Raw genomic sequence first — 20007 nt, 5'->3', positions numbered from 1 at the left:
TTATGTACCAAATTCGACGAACCGACATTGCCTGTTTCTACGTCTCAACAAAGTTTGAAACTCTTCGTCATTGTTTCAGCTGACCGCAACGATCACTTACTGTCGTGTTCTTCTGTATCATAAAACTTAACGTTGCGCCTATTAAAGCATGCAAGATTAACCACATGGATTTTGACGTAACATACTATTCTTACTCTGTTATTGGTATTGTTGTTGTTGCGGTCACAGGTATAAAGGCTGGCTTGATGCAGCTCTCCACACTAGCTTTTCTTGTGTAACACTTTTCATGTCTGCATATTTTCTGTATTCCACACGCACTTAGTCCATCAAACTTCCCTTTATTTCCAAATTAACAACCACCTGATGCCTGAGGACACAGTTCATCTATGTACACCATCTTCTAATCAAGTTTTGTAGTAAAGGTCGTTTCTCTCCTGCTCATTCGGCGCCTTTTAAAATGTTCAAGTATATGTGAATTCCTAGCGGACGAAACTGCTAGGGTCATCTGTCCCTAGACTTACACGCTACTTAAACTAACTTATGCTAAGAACAACACACACACCCATGCCGTAGGGAGGATTCGAACCCCCAGCAGGAGGGGCCGCGCAGTCCGTGACATGGCGCCTCAAACCACGCGGCCACTCCGCGGGGCAGTTCCTTTTCATTAGCTACCACTTCTACCCACATAATCTTCAGCATTCATCTGTATCACCACTGTTCAAAACTTCTTACTATTATTCATGTCACACTTCCATATAAGGCTACGCTCCACACAAATATCTTCAGAAAATATTTAATTTGTATTCTATATTACGTCTCTTCTCGAAAAACGAATTTCTTGTTGATGGTCATCATATTATGTCTTCTTGTAAACTCGGCTATTACTTTCAGCATCTCATTTCCCAATCTACTTTCTTCAGCATCACCTGTCTTAATTCTACCACACTTACTTTTATCATACTCTCTTCGTTTTAATTTATTTCTTATCGTTTTTTTAACATATTGTTAATCACTACAAAGTACAAAACTTTCAACTCCTACTCCTACTCTAAAATATCACGACTATTAGTGAGGGCAAGTCCACGCTGCAAGAACATGTGGTAGAATTACTTTCTTCTGTAATATTTTTTCATACAATGCGTCGAGCACCACTATATCAGCAAACCTTTGTCACGTGTTTCTATCTTTTCTGGTTCTAACAACCATCTAACAACCTTGACACATAACCGACGTTCCCAGAAACATACAGATGAAACCAGACAAATCAGTTCATATTTACACTCGGTCAACATAGGCCATAAATACCCTCTATTACCATTTTTCTTCACTTAATTTTGACGTTATCTTTATGGTGGGAATATCTTGTCGAAGGGGAAGTCTTTGAAGTCGTTGTTGAAGATCTCTGTGAAGGCCGTGCTGACCAGATCGTTGACGAGCGGCTTCACCGCTCCCAGGCCGACGCGCCACATGGTGTTGATCATGCGGTCCAGCATGCGCTCTGCAACGAGAAACACTTTCACAATTGCTGTCGCTTCTGTTAGTGACAATAGCAGGGACAATGAATTAAAGTAAAGTACACATTAATTTCTTGAGGTTACTCCAGAACTGGGAAGGAGAACTGATATTTCGTTACAGGTTGTGCATTTATGGAGTAAAATGGAAACTTCCATCTACAGCTTTTTGTGTAAGGTGGCTGCCCTGCTTTACAATTTTCACGATGACCAGTGCAAGCTACAGAAGAGAATTCGAGAACACCCCGTGACAATTTAATGGCGTCTAGTGTGTACAGTTTATACACTGTCGTGCGCGATTTCGTGAATACCACGACTTATGTTGAACAGTGAATAGCAGTTGTGAACAGTGAAGTTAGTTTGATGACAGGAGTGCCGTTATAGAACTTCGTCAGGATTTTTGTAAATCAGTGGCGCACAGGATTTGAATATGAACTTCAGTGGAACTGACAAACTCCCTATTGGTCTTAACAATTTTGTATTCAGTGGAGCTGATCATTTGTGTTTTATGGTGAACCTGATTATATCAAATCGATATTCCCTTGTTTGAAATGACTGTCACGGTTCATTGCAAATAACTCTGCGCTCTGAGCATCCGCAGATGTGGTAACGCATCTTGCAAGAAGAACACCGATTGTGCTGCATGACAATCTTTATTGCTGCATGAACGCATTCGTGGCCTACAACCATATCCTCAGATGTATATCCAAACCGAAGAAAGCTGAATGACTGTTCATATGGTCCAGTGGAGTCATGTCATAGTATTATAATCACAAAACCATAATAATGACGATCACTAAACATAATCACAGTACTTTACGTCATTAGGAACCTCAGTGCATTAAAGAAGAGAAATCCAACATTGACTGCTAAATGGTATTAACTACCAAATGCAGTTATAAAAGGAGGGAAATGATGCAAACATCATACTCCATAAAAACGAGAAACAACGTACAGCCAACAATAATTAAAAAAATGGGATAGATGGAGCGTGGATAATAGCCGGTGCCAAACCAACAGCCTGAATACTCCACACTGAGAGCCCAGTGCAGCATTTGCACACAGAGCAAAGCGCATGCGTCGCTGAGAGCGTCACCGCGAGGTGGAACGAGCAGTAAATTAACCACATCCCGGTTACCTATACACAGACAGGAGGGGTTGTGGTCTCCTACAACCAAGCGTTACTCGTTAACAACCACAGCATTAGACATTACAAATATTTCAAATGGCTCTGAGCACTATGGGACTTAACAGCTGAGTTCATCAGTCTCCAAGAACTTAGAACTACTTAAACCTAACTAACCTAAGGATATCACATATATCCATGCCCGAAGCAGGATTCGAACCTGCGACCGTAGTGGTAGCGCGGTTCCACACTGAAGCGCCTAGAACCGCTCGGCCACAACGGCTGGTTTAAACATTGAGGCCTGACATGGTCAGGGGGAAGACGGTGGTCTTAATGTGGTTTATTGTAACTTTTATAACTAAGTACATTTGGTGAGTAATGACGTGTTAACAGTGAAGGTTGGATTTCTCTTTTTTCACATATCGATTTATTTAATGACTTATAGAGTTGAAGGATTATTGATTGTCATTGTTAGTGTTTTATGATTGTAATGTTATGACGTGGGTTCGCTGAACCATATAGATAACCATCAAGAATTTTTCAGTTTAGATGTATTCCCGAGACTCCGGCTATGGACGACGAAGCTGGTCGTGTCCCAGTATAGGTTGTCATACAGCTTTCCGCAGTCTACATTCTCTTCAAGATGACGAGATTCACGTTTAGTGGAATAAACTCTTGTACATAATGTGAACGACAATCAAACAATTTTAAATCAGATATGGTAAAATAATATATAATAAAATTGTGTGAAAATTCAAATCCGGAATAGCTGTTTTTATATGTTTTCACTGTATGACGATCGGTTTCATACCCTGGAGGTATATCTTCAGGTCATATAGAATAAGACTACTTAATTGAAAACACCAATAGTCAACGTAACCTACCGAGAAAGGTAGAAAGTAAAGCGATGTACTGACAAAACTGAGACTTCATGTGCCATGTTTTGTGCTCATGGGTTTTATCCTGTCTTTCTTAGACTGTCATGTTCTGTCCTGGCTCTTCTTTCCACTGTGTTTTGGATATGTGTTAGTGATCATCTACAGTTTAATCTAAGGTTTTAGCGAGGCATGATATGCTTTTACGAACACTTGTACCTTGGAATTCGTGGCACACGAAGTATTAGTTTTCTGAGTACATCGCTTTACTTATATAGTTTTATTCTATATACTGACATGACCTGAAGATATACCTCCAGGGTATGAAAGCGGACGTCATACACTGAAAACATGATAAACAGCTACTGCATATTTGGATTTTCACTCAGTTTTAATATAGACTATTTCACCATCTCTTATTTAAAACTGTAGGATTGTTTGGCTGTTGATGCCCGACCTATAACATTATTTGTGGAATAAACTCTGTTTTAAAACATACTTCAGTACAACATGATGCACTTAGTTACTGAGATTTATAAAATTTTCAGCAAGTCAGTGCTGTTTCAAGAACAAATAATTACGACGGTGCGCGCGTACTCCTAGACTGGACCTATTACAGTATTACTATAGTTATTTCTGATCTCAGTTTGGGATGCACAACATTTGGCATACACTACAGGCTACGCACGCATCCGGAGCAGCGGCAGGCGCCTTTGAGGCCCTGTACACTATAGCAGTGAGAAGATAACCGACTGTTTTCCGCTCATCTGCTCCGATGGACTATGGTTAAGTGGCACTCTAGGAAGAAGTAGCCTTAGTATCTATAAGCTTTGTCTCCCGTCTGGTTTTTGAAGTCGTATTGGGCTATTTTGAATCGGTATGCTGCTATCTAAAGTCAACAACTTCCACATTGACATTGATCTAAGCAAATTTTGTTTACATTGGTGTATCAGAAACTTTTTCTACGAATTCCTTGAGTGTGTGAAGAAACATTGCGTGTAACCTCTTTAAGAAAACTGCCCTGCTTTTCTCAGACATACAAAACTACAGATAAACATGATAATCTGGGCTAGAACAACATGCCAACCAGTATGAGACCGAAAGCTGTTTGAGAATTTGGCTATGGCAATGCATTGTCCATTCGTTACTTCTAATCAACGATCAAGATCTCTTCACTGTATATGGCCGCAATTACTTAGGAAAGTTTTGACCAGTTTAGCAGTAAATAATGTATAAGCCAGTTTTCATGTACTATTTGGAAGTTATAAGAGTCACAGACTCGATTGCACAATTGAACGTTCAAACAAAGTAATTTTGTGTAATCTTATCCCAAACGATCACGATATAAATGATTTTTATATTAATATTCCTTAAATTACATGTTAACAGTACATAGACTGCACGAAAGTACTGGCACTAAATTTCGTATCCAGTACATATTTCAGTGGGTTGTAGTAACTAACTGCTATACAGTATTCTAAAAATCAAGAAAAAACACGTTTTCTATCATTCTGTTTTATCTACTGTACAGTCAACTTCTCATTTAGTTTTTATATTAGTAGTTGTAATGAAGATTGTGTATCAAACATACTGGATGGAGTGCAGCATCCAAGAAGGGTATCATGTAGCACAAAGTGGGAATTTATCAAAATGTTAGAAGTTTTCAAAATCAAGCGACAGTACTCCATCACAAACAGTATTGCAAGGTGTGGTTAAAAATGTTATTAAGAAGTTAAAGAGTATGTGGAAAAACAAACAGAATAGCTAATTCAGGGGATAAAATTAAAACCATATTGTCACTTGTGAAGGAAGTGTCTCCTCAGCAGCATTAGATGGATGATATAAAGTCAGTTCGTAGTAAGAATATTTCTGTTACTGATAAGTGAGATATATGCACAGTATTTAACAATCATTTTCTGAGCATCGCTGGTGAATTAAATAAAAAATTAATTTCTACAAGAAATCATATAACTCTCTCGGAAAAGGCCTTTCCAAGATTGACGTCTTCAATACTCCTCTGTGATACTAACAAGAGGGAGATTGAGTTAATAATCAGGTAACTGAAGACTAAGGGTTCTCATGGATATGATGGAATGTCTTGCAAAATGTTGAAGTACTGTGCCACACACGATAGCCGTGTACTTAGCCATATTAGTAATTTTTCTTTTAAAAATGGTCAGTTTCCTGAACGATTAAAGTACTCTGCTGTAAAGCCACTTTATAAAAAGGGAGAAAGGAATAATGTAGACAAGTTTAGACCTATTTCTACGCCATCAGTGTTTGCTAAAGTTATTGAAAAGGTTGTGTATGTAAGTATAATTGATCATTTTTTATCACACGATTTGTTATCAAATGTACAGTTCGGCTTTAGAAGTCTTTTAACAACAGAAAATGCTATATTCCCTTTTCTCTGTGAGGTACTGTATCGGTTAAACAAAAGGTTTCGAACACTAGACATATTTTTTTATTTAACTAAGGCGTTTGATTGTGTTGATCACAAGATATTGTGCCAGAAGTTGGACCTTTACGGAATATGGGGAGTAGCTCACAATTGGTTCACCTCTTACTTTAGCAACAGGCAGCAAAAGGCCATTATTCACAATGTTGATAACGGCTGTGATGTGGGGTCTGAGTGGGGTACTGTCAAGTGGGGGGTGCCCCAGGGATCAATGCTGTGGCCACTCCTGTTCCTTATTTATATAAATATGCCCTCTAGTATTATGGGTAACTCTAAAATATTTCTGTTTGGTGATGACACTAGCTTGGCAGTAAAGGATGTTGTGTGCAACATTGGCTCCGTTTAAAATAGTGCAGTACATGACTTAAGTTAATGGCTTGTGGAAAATAAACTAACGGTAAATCACTGTAAACTCAATTTTTGCAGTTTCTAACACACAATTCAACAAACCTGACGTTTTCACAAAACGGGCATATGATTAGTGAAACTGAGCAATTAAAATTTCTAGGTTTTCAGATAGATAATAAACCGTCGTGGAAAGAGAACGTTCAGGATCTTGTTCAAAGACTTAACACTGTCGTTTTTACTATTCGAATGGTATCGGAAGTCAGTGATCAATCGACACGAAAATTAGTCTACTTTGCTTATTTTCATTCACTTATGTCGTATGGTATTATATTTTTGGGTAACTCTTCCCATTCTAAAAGGATATTTTTGGCTGAGAAAGGGGCGGTTCGGGCAATGAGTGGTGCAAGTTCACGAACCTCTTTTCGACCCCTGTTCACGAGTCTGGGTATTTTGACATTGGCCTCTCAATATATATATATTCCTTACTGTCATTTCTTGTTAACAATATTAGCTTACTCCCAAGAATAAGCAGCTTTCACTCCATTAATACTGGGCAGACATAAAACCTGCATTTGGATCGGTCTTCCTTAACTCTTGTACATAAAGGTGTGCAGTATGCTGCTGCATCCATTTTCAATAATCTACCACTCGAATTCAAAAATCTAAACTGAAGAGTTTCCTCATGGGTCACTCCTTCTATTCTGTCGAGCAGTTCCTTGAAAAATTAAGCTGATTCTCATTGTATTGTTGATCGCTTTACTTAAACTTATGGACTGACATTTTTCGGTTTCAGAAACATTTATATTTATGTGTTATTACTTTTATGTTGTAAGTTCATGTACTGACATGTTCCGTGACCTTGGAGATTTGCTCCTCAATTTGGTCCTAACAAACTTAACGTGTAAATAAAAATAAAATGAGTCTCTGTAGAATGATACAGGATGACCTAGACACTATCTGTAGTTGGTGTAATAGATAGCACCTGGCTCTACACGCAGAAAAATGTGAGTTAATGTGGATGAGTAGTAAAACAAACCCGCTATTTTCGGATACAGCATTAGTAGTGTACTGCTTGACACAATCGCGTCGTTTAAATATCTGGGCAAAGCTATATGAAATGGAATGTCCATGCGAGGACTGTAGTAGGGAAGAATGGTCGACTTCGGTTTATTGGGAGAATTTTAGGAATGTAGGGTTTATCTATACAGGAAACAGCATATAGGACGCTGGTGCGACCTATTCTTGAGTACTGGTCGAGTGTTTGTGATCCGCACCAGGTCGGATTGAAGCAAGACGTCGAAGCAATTCAGAGACGGGCTGCTAGATTTGTTAGCGGCAAGTTTGAACAACACGTACGTGTTACGGAAATGTTTTGGGTACTGAAATGGGAATCCCTGGAGGAAAGGCGACATTCTTTTCTAGGGACACCACTGAGAAAATTTAGATAACCGGCGTTTGAAGCTGACTGCAGAACGACCCTGCTGTCGCCAACATACACACGTGATGACCACGAAGATAAGATACGAGAAATCTGGGCTCTTATGTAGGTCTACAGTCAGTCATTATTCCGTAGCTCTGTCTGCGAGTGGAACAGGAGACGAGGCGACTAGTTGTGGTACGGGGCAGCCTCCGCCACGCACCGTACGGTGGACTGCGGAGTGTGTGTGAAGATGTGGATTTGATGCAAGCAACAGCCGATGCGTCGTCTGTAGGAAGTTAATTTTCCATGATTTCGACACAAATGGATTGGTCAACGTACTTGTTCGGATTTTGAGAATGTTAAAGCCTGTGCTAGACCTTCTGACGGGCACTTAAGAAACTATTATTTCGAATGTATTCGAATATTATATTGAAATAATCGAAAGGTCTGAATGAAGGAAGGCCGCATATTATGGGTGAATTTAGCAATTTTGGAATGAAGCAGAAAAAGAGCAAGAAAACCTCTATCACCCTATTTCATATTTACATTAATCCCAGCTATCAATGGTGATAACGGAACATCTCATTTCATTCACCAGTTTGTGGTACCGCTCAGTAGCTTGTGACTCAACGCCCTCTTAAAGGGAGATATAAGTCGCTCATTATGCTACGACTTATCTGTGTACGTCGTCGCTGGCAGGTCACGTGGTTAGGTCGTGGCATTGCAGACCTGCACTGTTACTAGGAGGCTCACCCATGACGGAGCGTCCGCGCAGCAGGTTTCCGACGTGCAGGTCCATGTTGCCGATGTGATCCACGTGGACGCGCACTTTGAGAGGCCCCGAGAACGACAGCCGGCCGCCGCGCGCCGTCGGTCGCCGCGTGATGGTCGTCGTCTGGCTGTAGTCGTCTGCAACAGTCGGGCCGACACCTGCTCACTCACCGCATACTCCACACGCTCAATCTCAGAGACCTTGTTGCAATGCATTTAACATTGCAGAGATTATCACAGCATGAGCAGTTAATCTTTTTCAGCTATAGCCGAGGTACTGACACCTTTGATGTCACCAGTTTACTGTACAGTCTAAACAGTTTGACACACTCATATCTACAGGGCGAGTCAGGAGGAAAGGCACTTGCTTTGGGGGAGATAATATTGGTGAATCTGAACAAAAAACTTCAAATGAACATACGCCTTTTCTTAAGCGTATCCGACATACAGTTGTTTGAGAATCACAGTTCTCAGTCGCATGTACTTCAACAGCACCCACTTGTGAATACAAGCAAAGTGACATAAATCTCTGTTGATCTACTGTGGAACCGAGACAGCTGCCGATTAAAGAGTTACCAAGGAAAATCGCCAGACAGTGAACTGTTTTGAGAAGTTATTATATTTAAGAAACCAGTTTCGGCATCTCATTAATGCCATCTTCAGACCCCTATGCACTCCATGTACAGACGTTCAGATACATCGATACTTGTATAACTGGAGCTGTCAGTATCTGGATTCCGTGAATTCGTTTTTGGAGTGTTTACTTCAAAGTACGATATTACTTCAAAGAACGATATTACACAATCCAGATATTTAGGCTCCAGTTATGCAAGTATCGATAATCTGATAATCTATATACAAGGAATGCACAGGGGCCTGAAGATAGCATTAATGGGATGCCGAAACTGGTTGTCTAAATAAAATAACTTCTCAAAACATACGGCTCTTCAGCCGCGTGGGATTAGCCGAGCGGTCTAAGGCACTGGAGTCATGGACTCTGCGGCTGATCCCGGCGGGGGTTCGAGTCTTCCCTCGAGCATGGGTGTGTGTGTTTGTCCTTAGGATAATTTAGGTTAAGTAGTGTGTAAGCTTAGGGACTAATGACCTTAGCAGTTAAGTCCCATAAGATTTCACACACATTTGAACATACGACTCTTTAACCATCTTCCTTGGCAAAAAAAGCGACGCTAGGCTACCTAGTGCTGTCTTTACTGAGCGTAGGTAATTTTTCTAAAACGACACTTTTTTCCAACATGCACATTGTCTTAGCATACCCACTATTTTCAGCTGATTTGTACATCACTTAGACTGATGCTTCTCCAGTTACAGATATTTAGACGAAAACAACGGCAAAGATATTCTTTATTACAAAGAATGTCTCGCTCGTATTTTACCTGCCTGTGCTTCAGCAGACAGTGCGAATGAGCTCAGATCAGCAACATAGCAGCTGTCTACACGAGCTCCAAAATGCATTGCAGTTGACGGTGGAATTTTTGAACATCTTTTGTACGGAAATGTACACAATTAAACAAAACATGCCAAAGTTTCATCTACTATTGTTTGTATATTTTATCCTATAGCTCATTGTTTTCTTTATTTCCCTCGGAAACTGTTAAGAACACTCTTGAAAACGGTTAAGAACATCCTCAGAAACTTAAGAACAGGACTTGTGTTCTTATGACGTTTTCCACTCAGAATCACTAATCCCATCTCCTTTCAGTCCATGGACCTTTATCCTGACTCACCGTGTATATAACCCCAAACCATGAGTTTTATTAACAAATTATGAAGCTTATTCTCTTTGCTTATATGATATTCCACTGACGGTCATTAAAATTGCAGCACCATATGGGCAGCGTGCAACAAATGTCTTTCATTTCAGCTCAACCGCACAAAGTACACAGGGTTGGCAGCATCTATGTTCTGTGTATATGGAAAGCTTGCGCAGTATGTTTGTCAGTCATAACTCGCAGATATTTAGAAGAAGATCAAATCATTTCTCCTGGAAGGAAGAGAAACACGATACTGCAGAGCCTGTGTTGTTAAGAACGATGCAATGTTCCTTCGGACATGTACATCGACTTTCAATTAAAATGTCCTCTCCTGTGTGGGAATTACATAACGTGTGCATGGGTACAGGTTGTGACGCAGGAACGAGGGCATATAGAAGTTTGGGTCGGGCCGTGAGTCATGCACAGACAGCCAAAGTGGGTAAGGCGAACGCTCACGTGGAGCGGGAAACCCGTGTTCGATTCCCAGTCCGGTACAAATTTTCATTTTCGTCTTTCTCTTATACAGTTGATGGTTGTTAACATTCGCAAGTGCGAATATATTTCATATTAGGCAGAAAAACGTCTACCAGTACGAGATGGATTTCAATAGCCACAGGGTCATGGGCTATCGAGTCAGCAGCATATCCTCCTGAACTTTCTCCAGAGCTTCCAATGGATTGCCGACATACTGTCATGCTTTTGCTCGCTACCCACTACAGTTGATGAACTCTGCCGTGGAGTGAAGCAGCATGGAATGAGTTGAGGTACCCATATTAGTCATCTCAGTTCAATTCAACCCGACGCCCAGTCATGCTACAACCGTTTCAGCTACCACACGTGGACGACATCGCCAAATTTGATAATGTATTCCCCCTACAGTATATTTACAATAAGTAAAAATTGGTTAGCTTCTATACAGAGTGTCTCGTTAATATTGCAACAAATTGGAGGGGTTGTGGAGGGTATTTTGAGGAGCAAACCTAGGATAGGAACCCATGTCCGGAAACGTCATCCAACTTCGCAACAAAGTGTCGAAGTTATAGGCGCAGAAGCCTTGCACTAGGCCACCTGTTCGGCAGCAAACGTGACTCTGTGCTCTGACGGACCGTAGGCAGAACGACTCACAGTGCTGTTCGCTACTCAGTGGTCGCCAGTGGAGATGGTGGAGCTAGCTGCTGCTTAGAAAGGCCCTGTCACCTATAAACGCAGTGCTCTGTTGCCTTGGAGGATGACGGTTTAGAGCAGTAGCTGCCGTGATTCTGAAATAGACATGAGCTTCTAACGGATTACTTTGAAGCAAAACGCGCTCCACAGTAAACGAGGCTGTACATGAGTCATTTCCATCCGACAGTTAATTGCTGTTCTGTAAATTATGACATATTGACTTCCTCTTTCTTTAATATCGCAGTTTCCATGAATTATACGTATTTCAGATTCCATCAGGGTGTTCCCAAACTTCATTTGATAATGACAAAGCTCAATACTCTTCAGTTATTCCACTTATTATGTTGTCAGTGTTTTCAGGTACTCTCTACAATAAATCAGTTCAAGTGCAATAGACAGTGGACTGCTTGATGAAACAACAAGAAGTGGGTTCACTAACCGTATTTCCATCTGCAGCCACAAACCGAATGTACTATCCTTCTCAATCAAAATAACTTAAACTTATCGTAATATACACTTGGTTTTAGCCAGAATGTGTGAGGAGAAGGAAGAGGGTGCTCACAGAGTGTCATGTTCCAGCTGCCCTTGTTGGTCATGGGGTATTGCAGAACGTCGCCATCTATCTCGTACTCGCCGTCCAGGCTCTTCTCCGGGAAGAACTGCGAATAGACGATGCGGTTGTTGTCCAGGTCGCTCCTGAAAGTAAGAAGTACTATCAGCAAAAATCGGAACGCGTCTGCTCTTTTCCAGATGGACGCAGACATCATAAACAAGGCATTCAAGTGATTCACGAAATTTGAAAGAATGGCAACGAACTTTCGTTCAGAACGTATTTGAGATTATCGAGATCCCAATCGTGAAAGTTCTTTGATGGTAAGGAAAGGAATTTAAAAAATTTGTCTCGGCTATTAACTCAGCAATAGTTGTTCCGGCGTATCGACAAGCGCCGGCACGAAGGTGAGGAACACAAGAGCAGAGAAGGCTGCGAGACGACGTCAGCCAATAGCCCGCTGCGTAGGACCGCTCCACGGCAGGGGCGGCCTCTACAAGAAGAGAATATGAGGGCCGCTCCCGCCAGACTCGGCCGCACAGTACCAGACCGGCACTCAGATATCGGTTATCAGTGATTCATATCCATTGCTTGTATGGACATAGTATACAGAGAAAGACACCGACTGTTTGCATGTCGCCCATCTCTTGCGACTCATTCTTGTAATACAGAGTTAAATATTGTCAATCTGCTTTCTTGTAATAAAAACTGTTAATGTGACTTGCTTGAATTGTTGTATAGCATTCCGAGAACGCAGCATCCTTTAGGCACCCTATACGAGACGAGTGGGCAGGACCCCACAATAGTTTTCTGCGATAACGCTTTCTTAGACGTTAGTTTTGGTTTCGTTACATACAGGCCTCGATTTCTAAATTCTGTTTAAGATTACATATATAAACTATTAACACAGGGTGCAAACATTGCTACGATTTGTATTTTATAATTCTCTTTCTGTAACTTACTGACCATTTACTGCTTTCTTTAACACTTAATATGGCTGTCGTAGGCGTTAAATGACATAGACCTGTACCAAACATTTGTTTCTTTACTTTTCAGAAGCCACACACACACCTCCCCAATTCATGACACATTTCACTTTTGTATTTTCACTCTCTTGTGCACATCTCTTTCCCATCACTGCGCGTATCTAGCACTGACATATGGATTCCTACTAATGTTAATATTCTATACTTTCGCTTTGGGAGCCACTCTTAAAGAGCTACCCTCGTAAGACTCCTTACAAACGTCTGATTTTCTTTCTAAATTGTTTGTACGGCAGAAGCTATCAAGAAACTAATGATAGTAGTGCTTACTATTTAGTATTTTATCCACCCTCTGGAACCATAGTTGTACGAGGGTCAGTCAAAAAGTAATGCCTCCTATTTTTTTTCTACGTTTAATTGTCAGGAAATTTAAATGCAATTACATAGGTTGAAAACCACAACATTGAGGATCATTTTGTCATTTTTCAATGTAATCTCCGCCCATCTCTACAGTTTTGGTCCATCTTTGAACAAGGGCATGTATCCCAGCACGGTAAAAATCACAGCTCTGCTTCCTAAGCCATTGACGCACGGATGTTTTGACGGCCTCCTCATCTTCAAAATGAATCCCACGATGAGCTTCTTTTAGTGGCCCGAACAGATGGAAGTCTGATGGTGCCAGGTCAGGGCTGTATGGGGGATGAGGCAAAACTTCCCATCCAATTTTGACAATCTCGTCAGAGGTGTGACGACTGGTGTGTGGTCTTGCATTGTCATGCAAAAGAAGAACATCTGCCATTGATTTTGTTGGGCGAACTCGCTGAAGACGTGCTTTAAGTTTGTTGAGGGTTGTGACGTATTGAACAGAATTTATTGTGCATCCCTGCTCCAAAAAATCAACCAGAATCACACCCTCTGTATCCCAGAAAACTGTTGCCATAACTTTCCCTGCCGATCGCACAGTTTTGAATTTTTTCTTCCTCGGCGAGCTTGTGTGACGCCACTCCATTGACTGCCTCTTTGATTCGGGTTCAAAAAAATGCACCCATGTTTCGTCCCCGGTCACAATTTTTTTCAGAAACTCATCTCCCTCCAAACGGAAGCGCTGCAAGTGTTGGGAGGCTATTGTTTTCCTTGCCTCTTTATTCTGATCGGTTAACATTCTTGGAACCCACCGTGCACAAACTTTTGAGTACCCCAATTGTTTAATAATCGTGATCACACTGCCTTTACTAAGAGAAATAATGCGACACACTTCATCTGCAGTCACCCGACGGTCACCACGAATGATGTCATCAACTTGCTGAATGTTGTGTGGAGTCACTGCACTCACCGGCCTGCCGCTCCGCTTTTCGTCAGTCAACGGTGTTTGCCCTTCAGCTTCCTTACAACGACGAACCCATCGTCTAACAGTGCTGACATCCACTGTCACAACACCATACACCTTCTTCAGTCTTTCATGAATGCGTATGGGCGTTTCACCTTCTGCATTCAAGAATTCAATCACACCCCCTTCTCAAACGAACATCGATGTCGGCCATCTTACAAACTTCTGCTGTGCTGCCACCTGTTGACACAGAAAGTTACTACTGCAGTGGATTGCAGAAGAAGGTTTGAGGAATGGCGCCAAATTCAAATTTTTCACTTAACTTAATTTCTTTAAGTAGAAAAAAAATGGGAGGCATTACTTTTTGACCGACCCTCGTATGTAACGAAATAATAAGCAACCAGCAATCCGGTTGTTGTGGTCTTCAGTCTGGAGACTGATTCGATGCAGCTCTTCATGCTACTATATCCTGTGCAAGCTTTTTCATTTCCAAGTAACTACTGTACCCTACATCCTTCTGAATCTGCTTGCTGTATTCATCTCTTGGTCTCCTTCTACGATTTTTACCCTCCCTGCTGCCCTCCAATACTAACTTGGTGATCCCTTGATGCCACCGAGTGTGGTGGCGCGGTGGTTAGCACACTGGACTCGCATTCGGGAGGACGACGGTTCAAACCCATCTCCAGCCAACCTGCATTAGGTTATCCGTGATTTCCCTAAATCGTTTCAAGCAAATTCCGGGAAGATTCCTTTGAAAGGGCATGGCCGATTTCCTTCCCAATCCTTCCTTAATCCAAGTTTGTGCTCCGTCTCTAATGACGTCGTTTTCGAAGGGACGTTAAACACTAATCTCCTCCTCCTTGACGCCTCAGAACATGTCCTACCAACCGATCCCTTCTTCTAGTCAAGTTGTGCCATAAATTTCTTTTCCCCATTCTATTCAGTACCTCCTCATTAATTACGTGATCTACCCATCTAATCTCCAGCATTCTTCTGTAGCACACATTTCGAAAGCTTCTATTCCCTTCTTTTCTAAAGATACTGAATTTCTTTCATTTTTTTTCCCTTTATTGTTATTTGCTCACCTTATACAAAGGCGAGCTGGCAGCGGATTACATCTACACCGCTCTTCAGGCACAAGAATTACAACAATTGAGAAAAAGGAGACAGAAAAGAAACAAATCTGAGGTTAAAAACAGGAGATACAATAAATAAAAAACATGAAGCTGTTCACGACGAAAACACACGAAAATACTGTCGGCACTGCACACAAACACTCACGAACGAGACGGTACAAGTGAATGAGGAGCGTGGCGGCGAAATACACTAGATCACAATCACGACGGCACAGACACTAAACTCATGGCGATGATCTCCGTCGCGCGATGTCCACTTAGCATGTGCGAGTCTGGGGACCTGCCAAGAGGGGAGGAAGATGGTGGAGGAGGGAGAGAGTAGAGAAGAGAGAAGAGATGCCAATGGCAGGGGAGTTGGGGGGGGGGGGGGAGAAATGAAGGGAGGAGGGGGTAGGGGAAGCCCAGGGGAGGAGGGGGGAAGGGGGAAGAAGAGAGGATGGAGGGAAGGAGAGAGAAGGGAGAGAGGGTGCCCTAAGGATGTGGGAGGGGAGGATCAAAGTTGATAGGAGTGGTAGATGGAGGGGAGGAGGGCATCATCAAGGAGGGGGAGCTGGCGGAAGCCACCTTGAGAGAGGGTATGGAGAGTGGAGAGATGGAGAGCAAGTGGGACACGGAAATACAGGCGTGGCAGCAGACAGGGGCGGGAGAGGATGGGAGAGACCAGCGGGTGAGGAGGATCGAGTTTTTGGGAGGCGTAGAGGATCTGTATCTGTTCGAGGAAAAGGAGGAGGTGGGGGAGCGGAATAAGGTCGTACAGGATCCACATGGGGGGGGGGGGAGACGGATGCAATAGGCGAGGCGAAGAGCATGGCGTTCTAGGATCTGAAGGGATTTGTAAAAGGTAGGGGGAGCGAAGATCCAGGCAGGGTAGGTGTAGCAAAGGATAGGGCGAATGAGGGAGTTATAGGTATGGAGGATGGTGGACGAGTCCAGACCCCATATATGGCCAGAAAGGAGCTTGAGGAGAAGGAATCAGGAGCGTGCCTTGGCTTAGTTTGTCCGGAGGTGGGGGGTCCAGGAGAGGCGACAGCTGAGGGTGACGGCAAGGTACTTAAGGGTTGGGGTGAGGGCTAAAGGACAGCCATAGATGGTGATATAGAAGTCGAGGAGGCGGAAGGAAGGGGTGGTTTTGCCTACAATGATCGCCTGGGTTTTGGAAGGATTGACCTTAAGCAACCACTGGTTGCACCAAGTGGTGAACCGGTCAAGATGGGATTGGAGAAGGTGTTGGGAGCGCTAAAGAGTGGGGGCAAGGGCAAGGAAGGCGGTGTCATCAGCCTACTGGAGAAGGTGGATGTGGGGTGAAGGCGGCAGCATGTCCGCCGTATACATAAGGTACAGAAGAGGGGAGAGGACGGAACCTTGGGGCACACTGGTGGAGGGGAAAAAGGTGTAGGAATCCGTGTTATGGACGGTGACGTAGGAAGGACGTTGGGAAAGAAAGGAGCCGATCAGACGGACGTAGTTAATAAGAAGGGCAAAGGTTTGGAGCTTGAAGAGGAGACCTTCATGCCACACGCGATCATAGGCTCGTTCAAGGTCAAGGGAGAGGAAGATAGGGGAGCGATTTTCTCTCATGTAGCTGGTTGGTTATTATTTCGTTACATAGTACGTACTATGTCCATGACTTGGCAGTTTCTTGTGTTATCTGCCTTCTCACCGTTTTAGCCACTGCTAAATCTTCCACCCTTACCTTCCTGCAAAACAAGAGTGCTGTGTGCCGTGGATCTGCCGTTTCATCCGTTGGCTACAAGGAAAAGAATCTGCCCAGAGTTCAGTTCACAGACTAATACATACAGTCACGACACTCTATGGTGCAAAATTAGTTACCGTTTGACAGGTGGTGCGGCACCAGCGCTCCAGGCGGTGAGAAAAGAAAAAGTCACATGCATCGTAAGTATAACGTTCATTTTTAGTTATTTTGTATTTAATTAATGTAACAGTTGATATTTTCTTGCATTCCATGCACCAATAAGTTACCAAGAGCCATGATTTATACTGATACACATGTAAAAGCAGCTGAATCATATTGATTCAATGACAAAAGCTACAACTAATTCATGAAAAAATACTTTCGAATATGGCTATATTTGCATCTATCTCCGCTGAAAGCAACAGATTAAAAACACTTATTTTACGCTTGAGAAGTACATATTTCTTTTGTTTTCTGTTATTATCATAGGCACTTTTACTGCTAGTTAAAAAATTTTATGAAATCTAATGATTCGCTCATTCTTTCACTTCACTGCACTTTATAATACACGAATATTTTTGTATATGTAATTATCTTTCATTAAGAAACGAACGTGTTGAAAATTTAGCAAGAATTCTAGATGTGATTTATTCTATGTTGGGAACCACTATTATGGATTTTGACGATTTATTATCACATCTGTGTGGTTTTCCCTTGGGCTATAAGTGTGGTGGGTTATTAAATTATGTTGGTATTATATCCTATACAATTTTTCCTACGTTCCATATTCGCTGATTTTACTCCGCTTTGCTGGGTAGATATACGAATTTTTTCCGCAGGAGTGTCAGGTCTTCTGGTGTTTACTACCAGTTTTTTGTTATTAAAGGAAAACCACATTACTCGGTAAATATCAATCAGTACGATACAAGACAATGGTAAATATACTGTTCTGTGGTGTACCCTTTCGTGCTTCCTGAGGTCTTTAGGAAACTAAAGAGTGACAAATGTGATTTCTGCCGATTTTTGAGGCACTACATACACAGCCTATTGTAAAAACTGTTACAAACCAGTATAAAAGTTAGTATTAGCACTCATCCGATATTGTACTCAGATGTGTAGCTTGCTGGCCGCTAGGGGCGCCGCTATCGTTGTGGGTAACTAAAATGAGACGGAGTGCCACGATTGTTACGGTAGACGGTGGTTCAGTCTGCCTGGTCTGACTACTCTGCTGCTACTCGTGGTGTCGTTAGTGATGGCTGGACTCCTCACAGGAATAACGGTCACCTCGTTATACACGTTCCTCCAGTCATCATCCTCTCTCGGATGATAGGCATTAACATCCAAGTGACTCGATTAATCTTGTTACAAGGGGCGGTGAAGTGTATACTTCAACTGTTATCAACATAAGAATTGTCTCACACACAAACAATAGGAAAATTTATTCCTTAACGATAGTAGTACAGAGGTCTACAGAAATGTTTAGTCCCTTTAACCGTCCATTCACGAGTTTTTTCTGTAGCAAAGCAGCAAAGAAGATTAAAACTGAGCACCTCATTAACACATTGGTTATTAGATACACCAACATCTACATCTACATCTACATTTATACTCCGCAAGCCACCCAACGGTGTGTGGCGGAGGGCACTTTACGTGCCACTGTCATTACCTCCCTTTTCTGTTCCAGTCGCGTATGGTTCGCGGGATGAACGACTGTCTGAAAGCCTCCGTGCGCGCTCGAATTTCTCTAATTTTACATTCGTGATCTCCTCGGGAGGTATAAGTAGAGGGAAGCAATATATTCGATACCTCATCCAGAAACGCACCCTCTCGAAACCTGGCGAGCAAGCTTCACCGCGATGCAGAGCGCCTCTCTTGCAGAGTCTGCCACTTGAGTTTGCTAAACATCTCCGTAACGCCATCACGGTTACCAAATAACCCTGTGACGAAACGCGCCGCTCTTCTTTGGATCTTCTGTATCTCCTCCGCCAAACCGGTCTATTACGGATCCCACACTGGTGAGCCATACTCAAGTATATGTCGAACGAGTGTTTTGTAAGCCACCTCCTTTGTTTATGGACCACACCTTCTAAGGATTCTCCCAATGAATCTCAACCTGGTACCCGCCTTACTAACAATTAATTTTATATGATCATTCCACTTCAAATCGTTCCGCACGCATACTCCCAGGTATTTTACAGAAGTAACTGCTACCAGTGTTTGTTCCGCTATCATATAATCATACAATTAAGGATCCTTCTTCCTATGTATTCGCAATACATTACATTTGTCTATGTTAAGAGTCAGTTGCCACTCCCTGCGCCAAGTGCCTATCCGCTGCAGATCTTCCTGCATTTCGCTACAATTTTCTAATGCTGCAACTTCTCTGTATAGTACAGCATCATCCGCGAAAAGCCGCATGGAACTTCCGAAACTATCTACTAGGTCATTTATATATATTGTGAAAAGCAATGGTCCCTTAACACTCCCCTGTGGCACGCCAGAGGTTACTATAACGTCTGTAGACGTCTCTCCATTGATAACAACATGCTGTGTTCTGTTTGCTAAAAACTCTTCAATCCAGCCACACAGCTGGTCTGACATTCCGTAGGCTCTTACTTCGTTTATCAGGCGACAGTGCGGAACTGTATCGAACGCCTTCCGGAAGTCAAGGAAAATAGCGTCTACCTGGGAGCCTGTATCTAATATTTTCTGGGTCTCATAAACAAATAAAGCGAGTTGGGTCTCACACGATCGCTGTTTCCGGAATCCATGTTGATTCCTACAGAGGGGATTCTGGGATTCCAAAAACGACATGATACTCGAGCAAAAAACATGTTCTAAAATTCTACAACAGATCGACGTCAGAGATATAG

The 20007-nt window shown here is 42.3% G+C and overlaps 1 protein-coding gene across 1 annotated transcript in view; it reads right to left on the bottom strand.

The window, feature by feature from the left end:
* Positions 1-1346: 1346 nt before the first annotated feature.
* The window catches only part of LOC124594388, a 63806-nt gene continuing 45145 nt past the window's right edge, over positions 1347-20007 (bottom strand). Inside the window, exons 4-6 of the mRNA XM_047132757.1 lie at positions 12008-12141; positions 8492-8647; positions 1347-1498 (exon numbers count right to left, since the gene is read on the bottom strand). Of these exons, the coding sequence (XP_046988713.1) occupies positions 1347-1498; positions 8492-8647; positions 12008-12141 (442 nt within the window). The remainder of the gene's footprint in view (positions 1499-8491; positions 8648-12007; positions 12142-20007) is intronic.

Source organism: Schistocerca americana, chromosome 2 (genome assembly GCF_021461395.2).
Source record: "Schistocerca americana isolate TAMUIC-IGC-003095 chromosome 2, iqSchAmer2.1, whole genome shotgun sequence".
NCBI lineage: Eukaryota > Metazoa > Arthropoda > Insecta > Orthoptera > Acrididae > Schistocerca > Schistocerca americana.
This window is presented reverse-complemented; position numbering and strand designations above follow the sequence as displayed.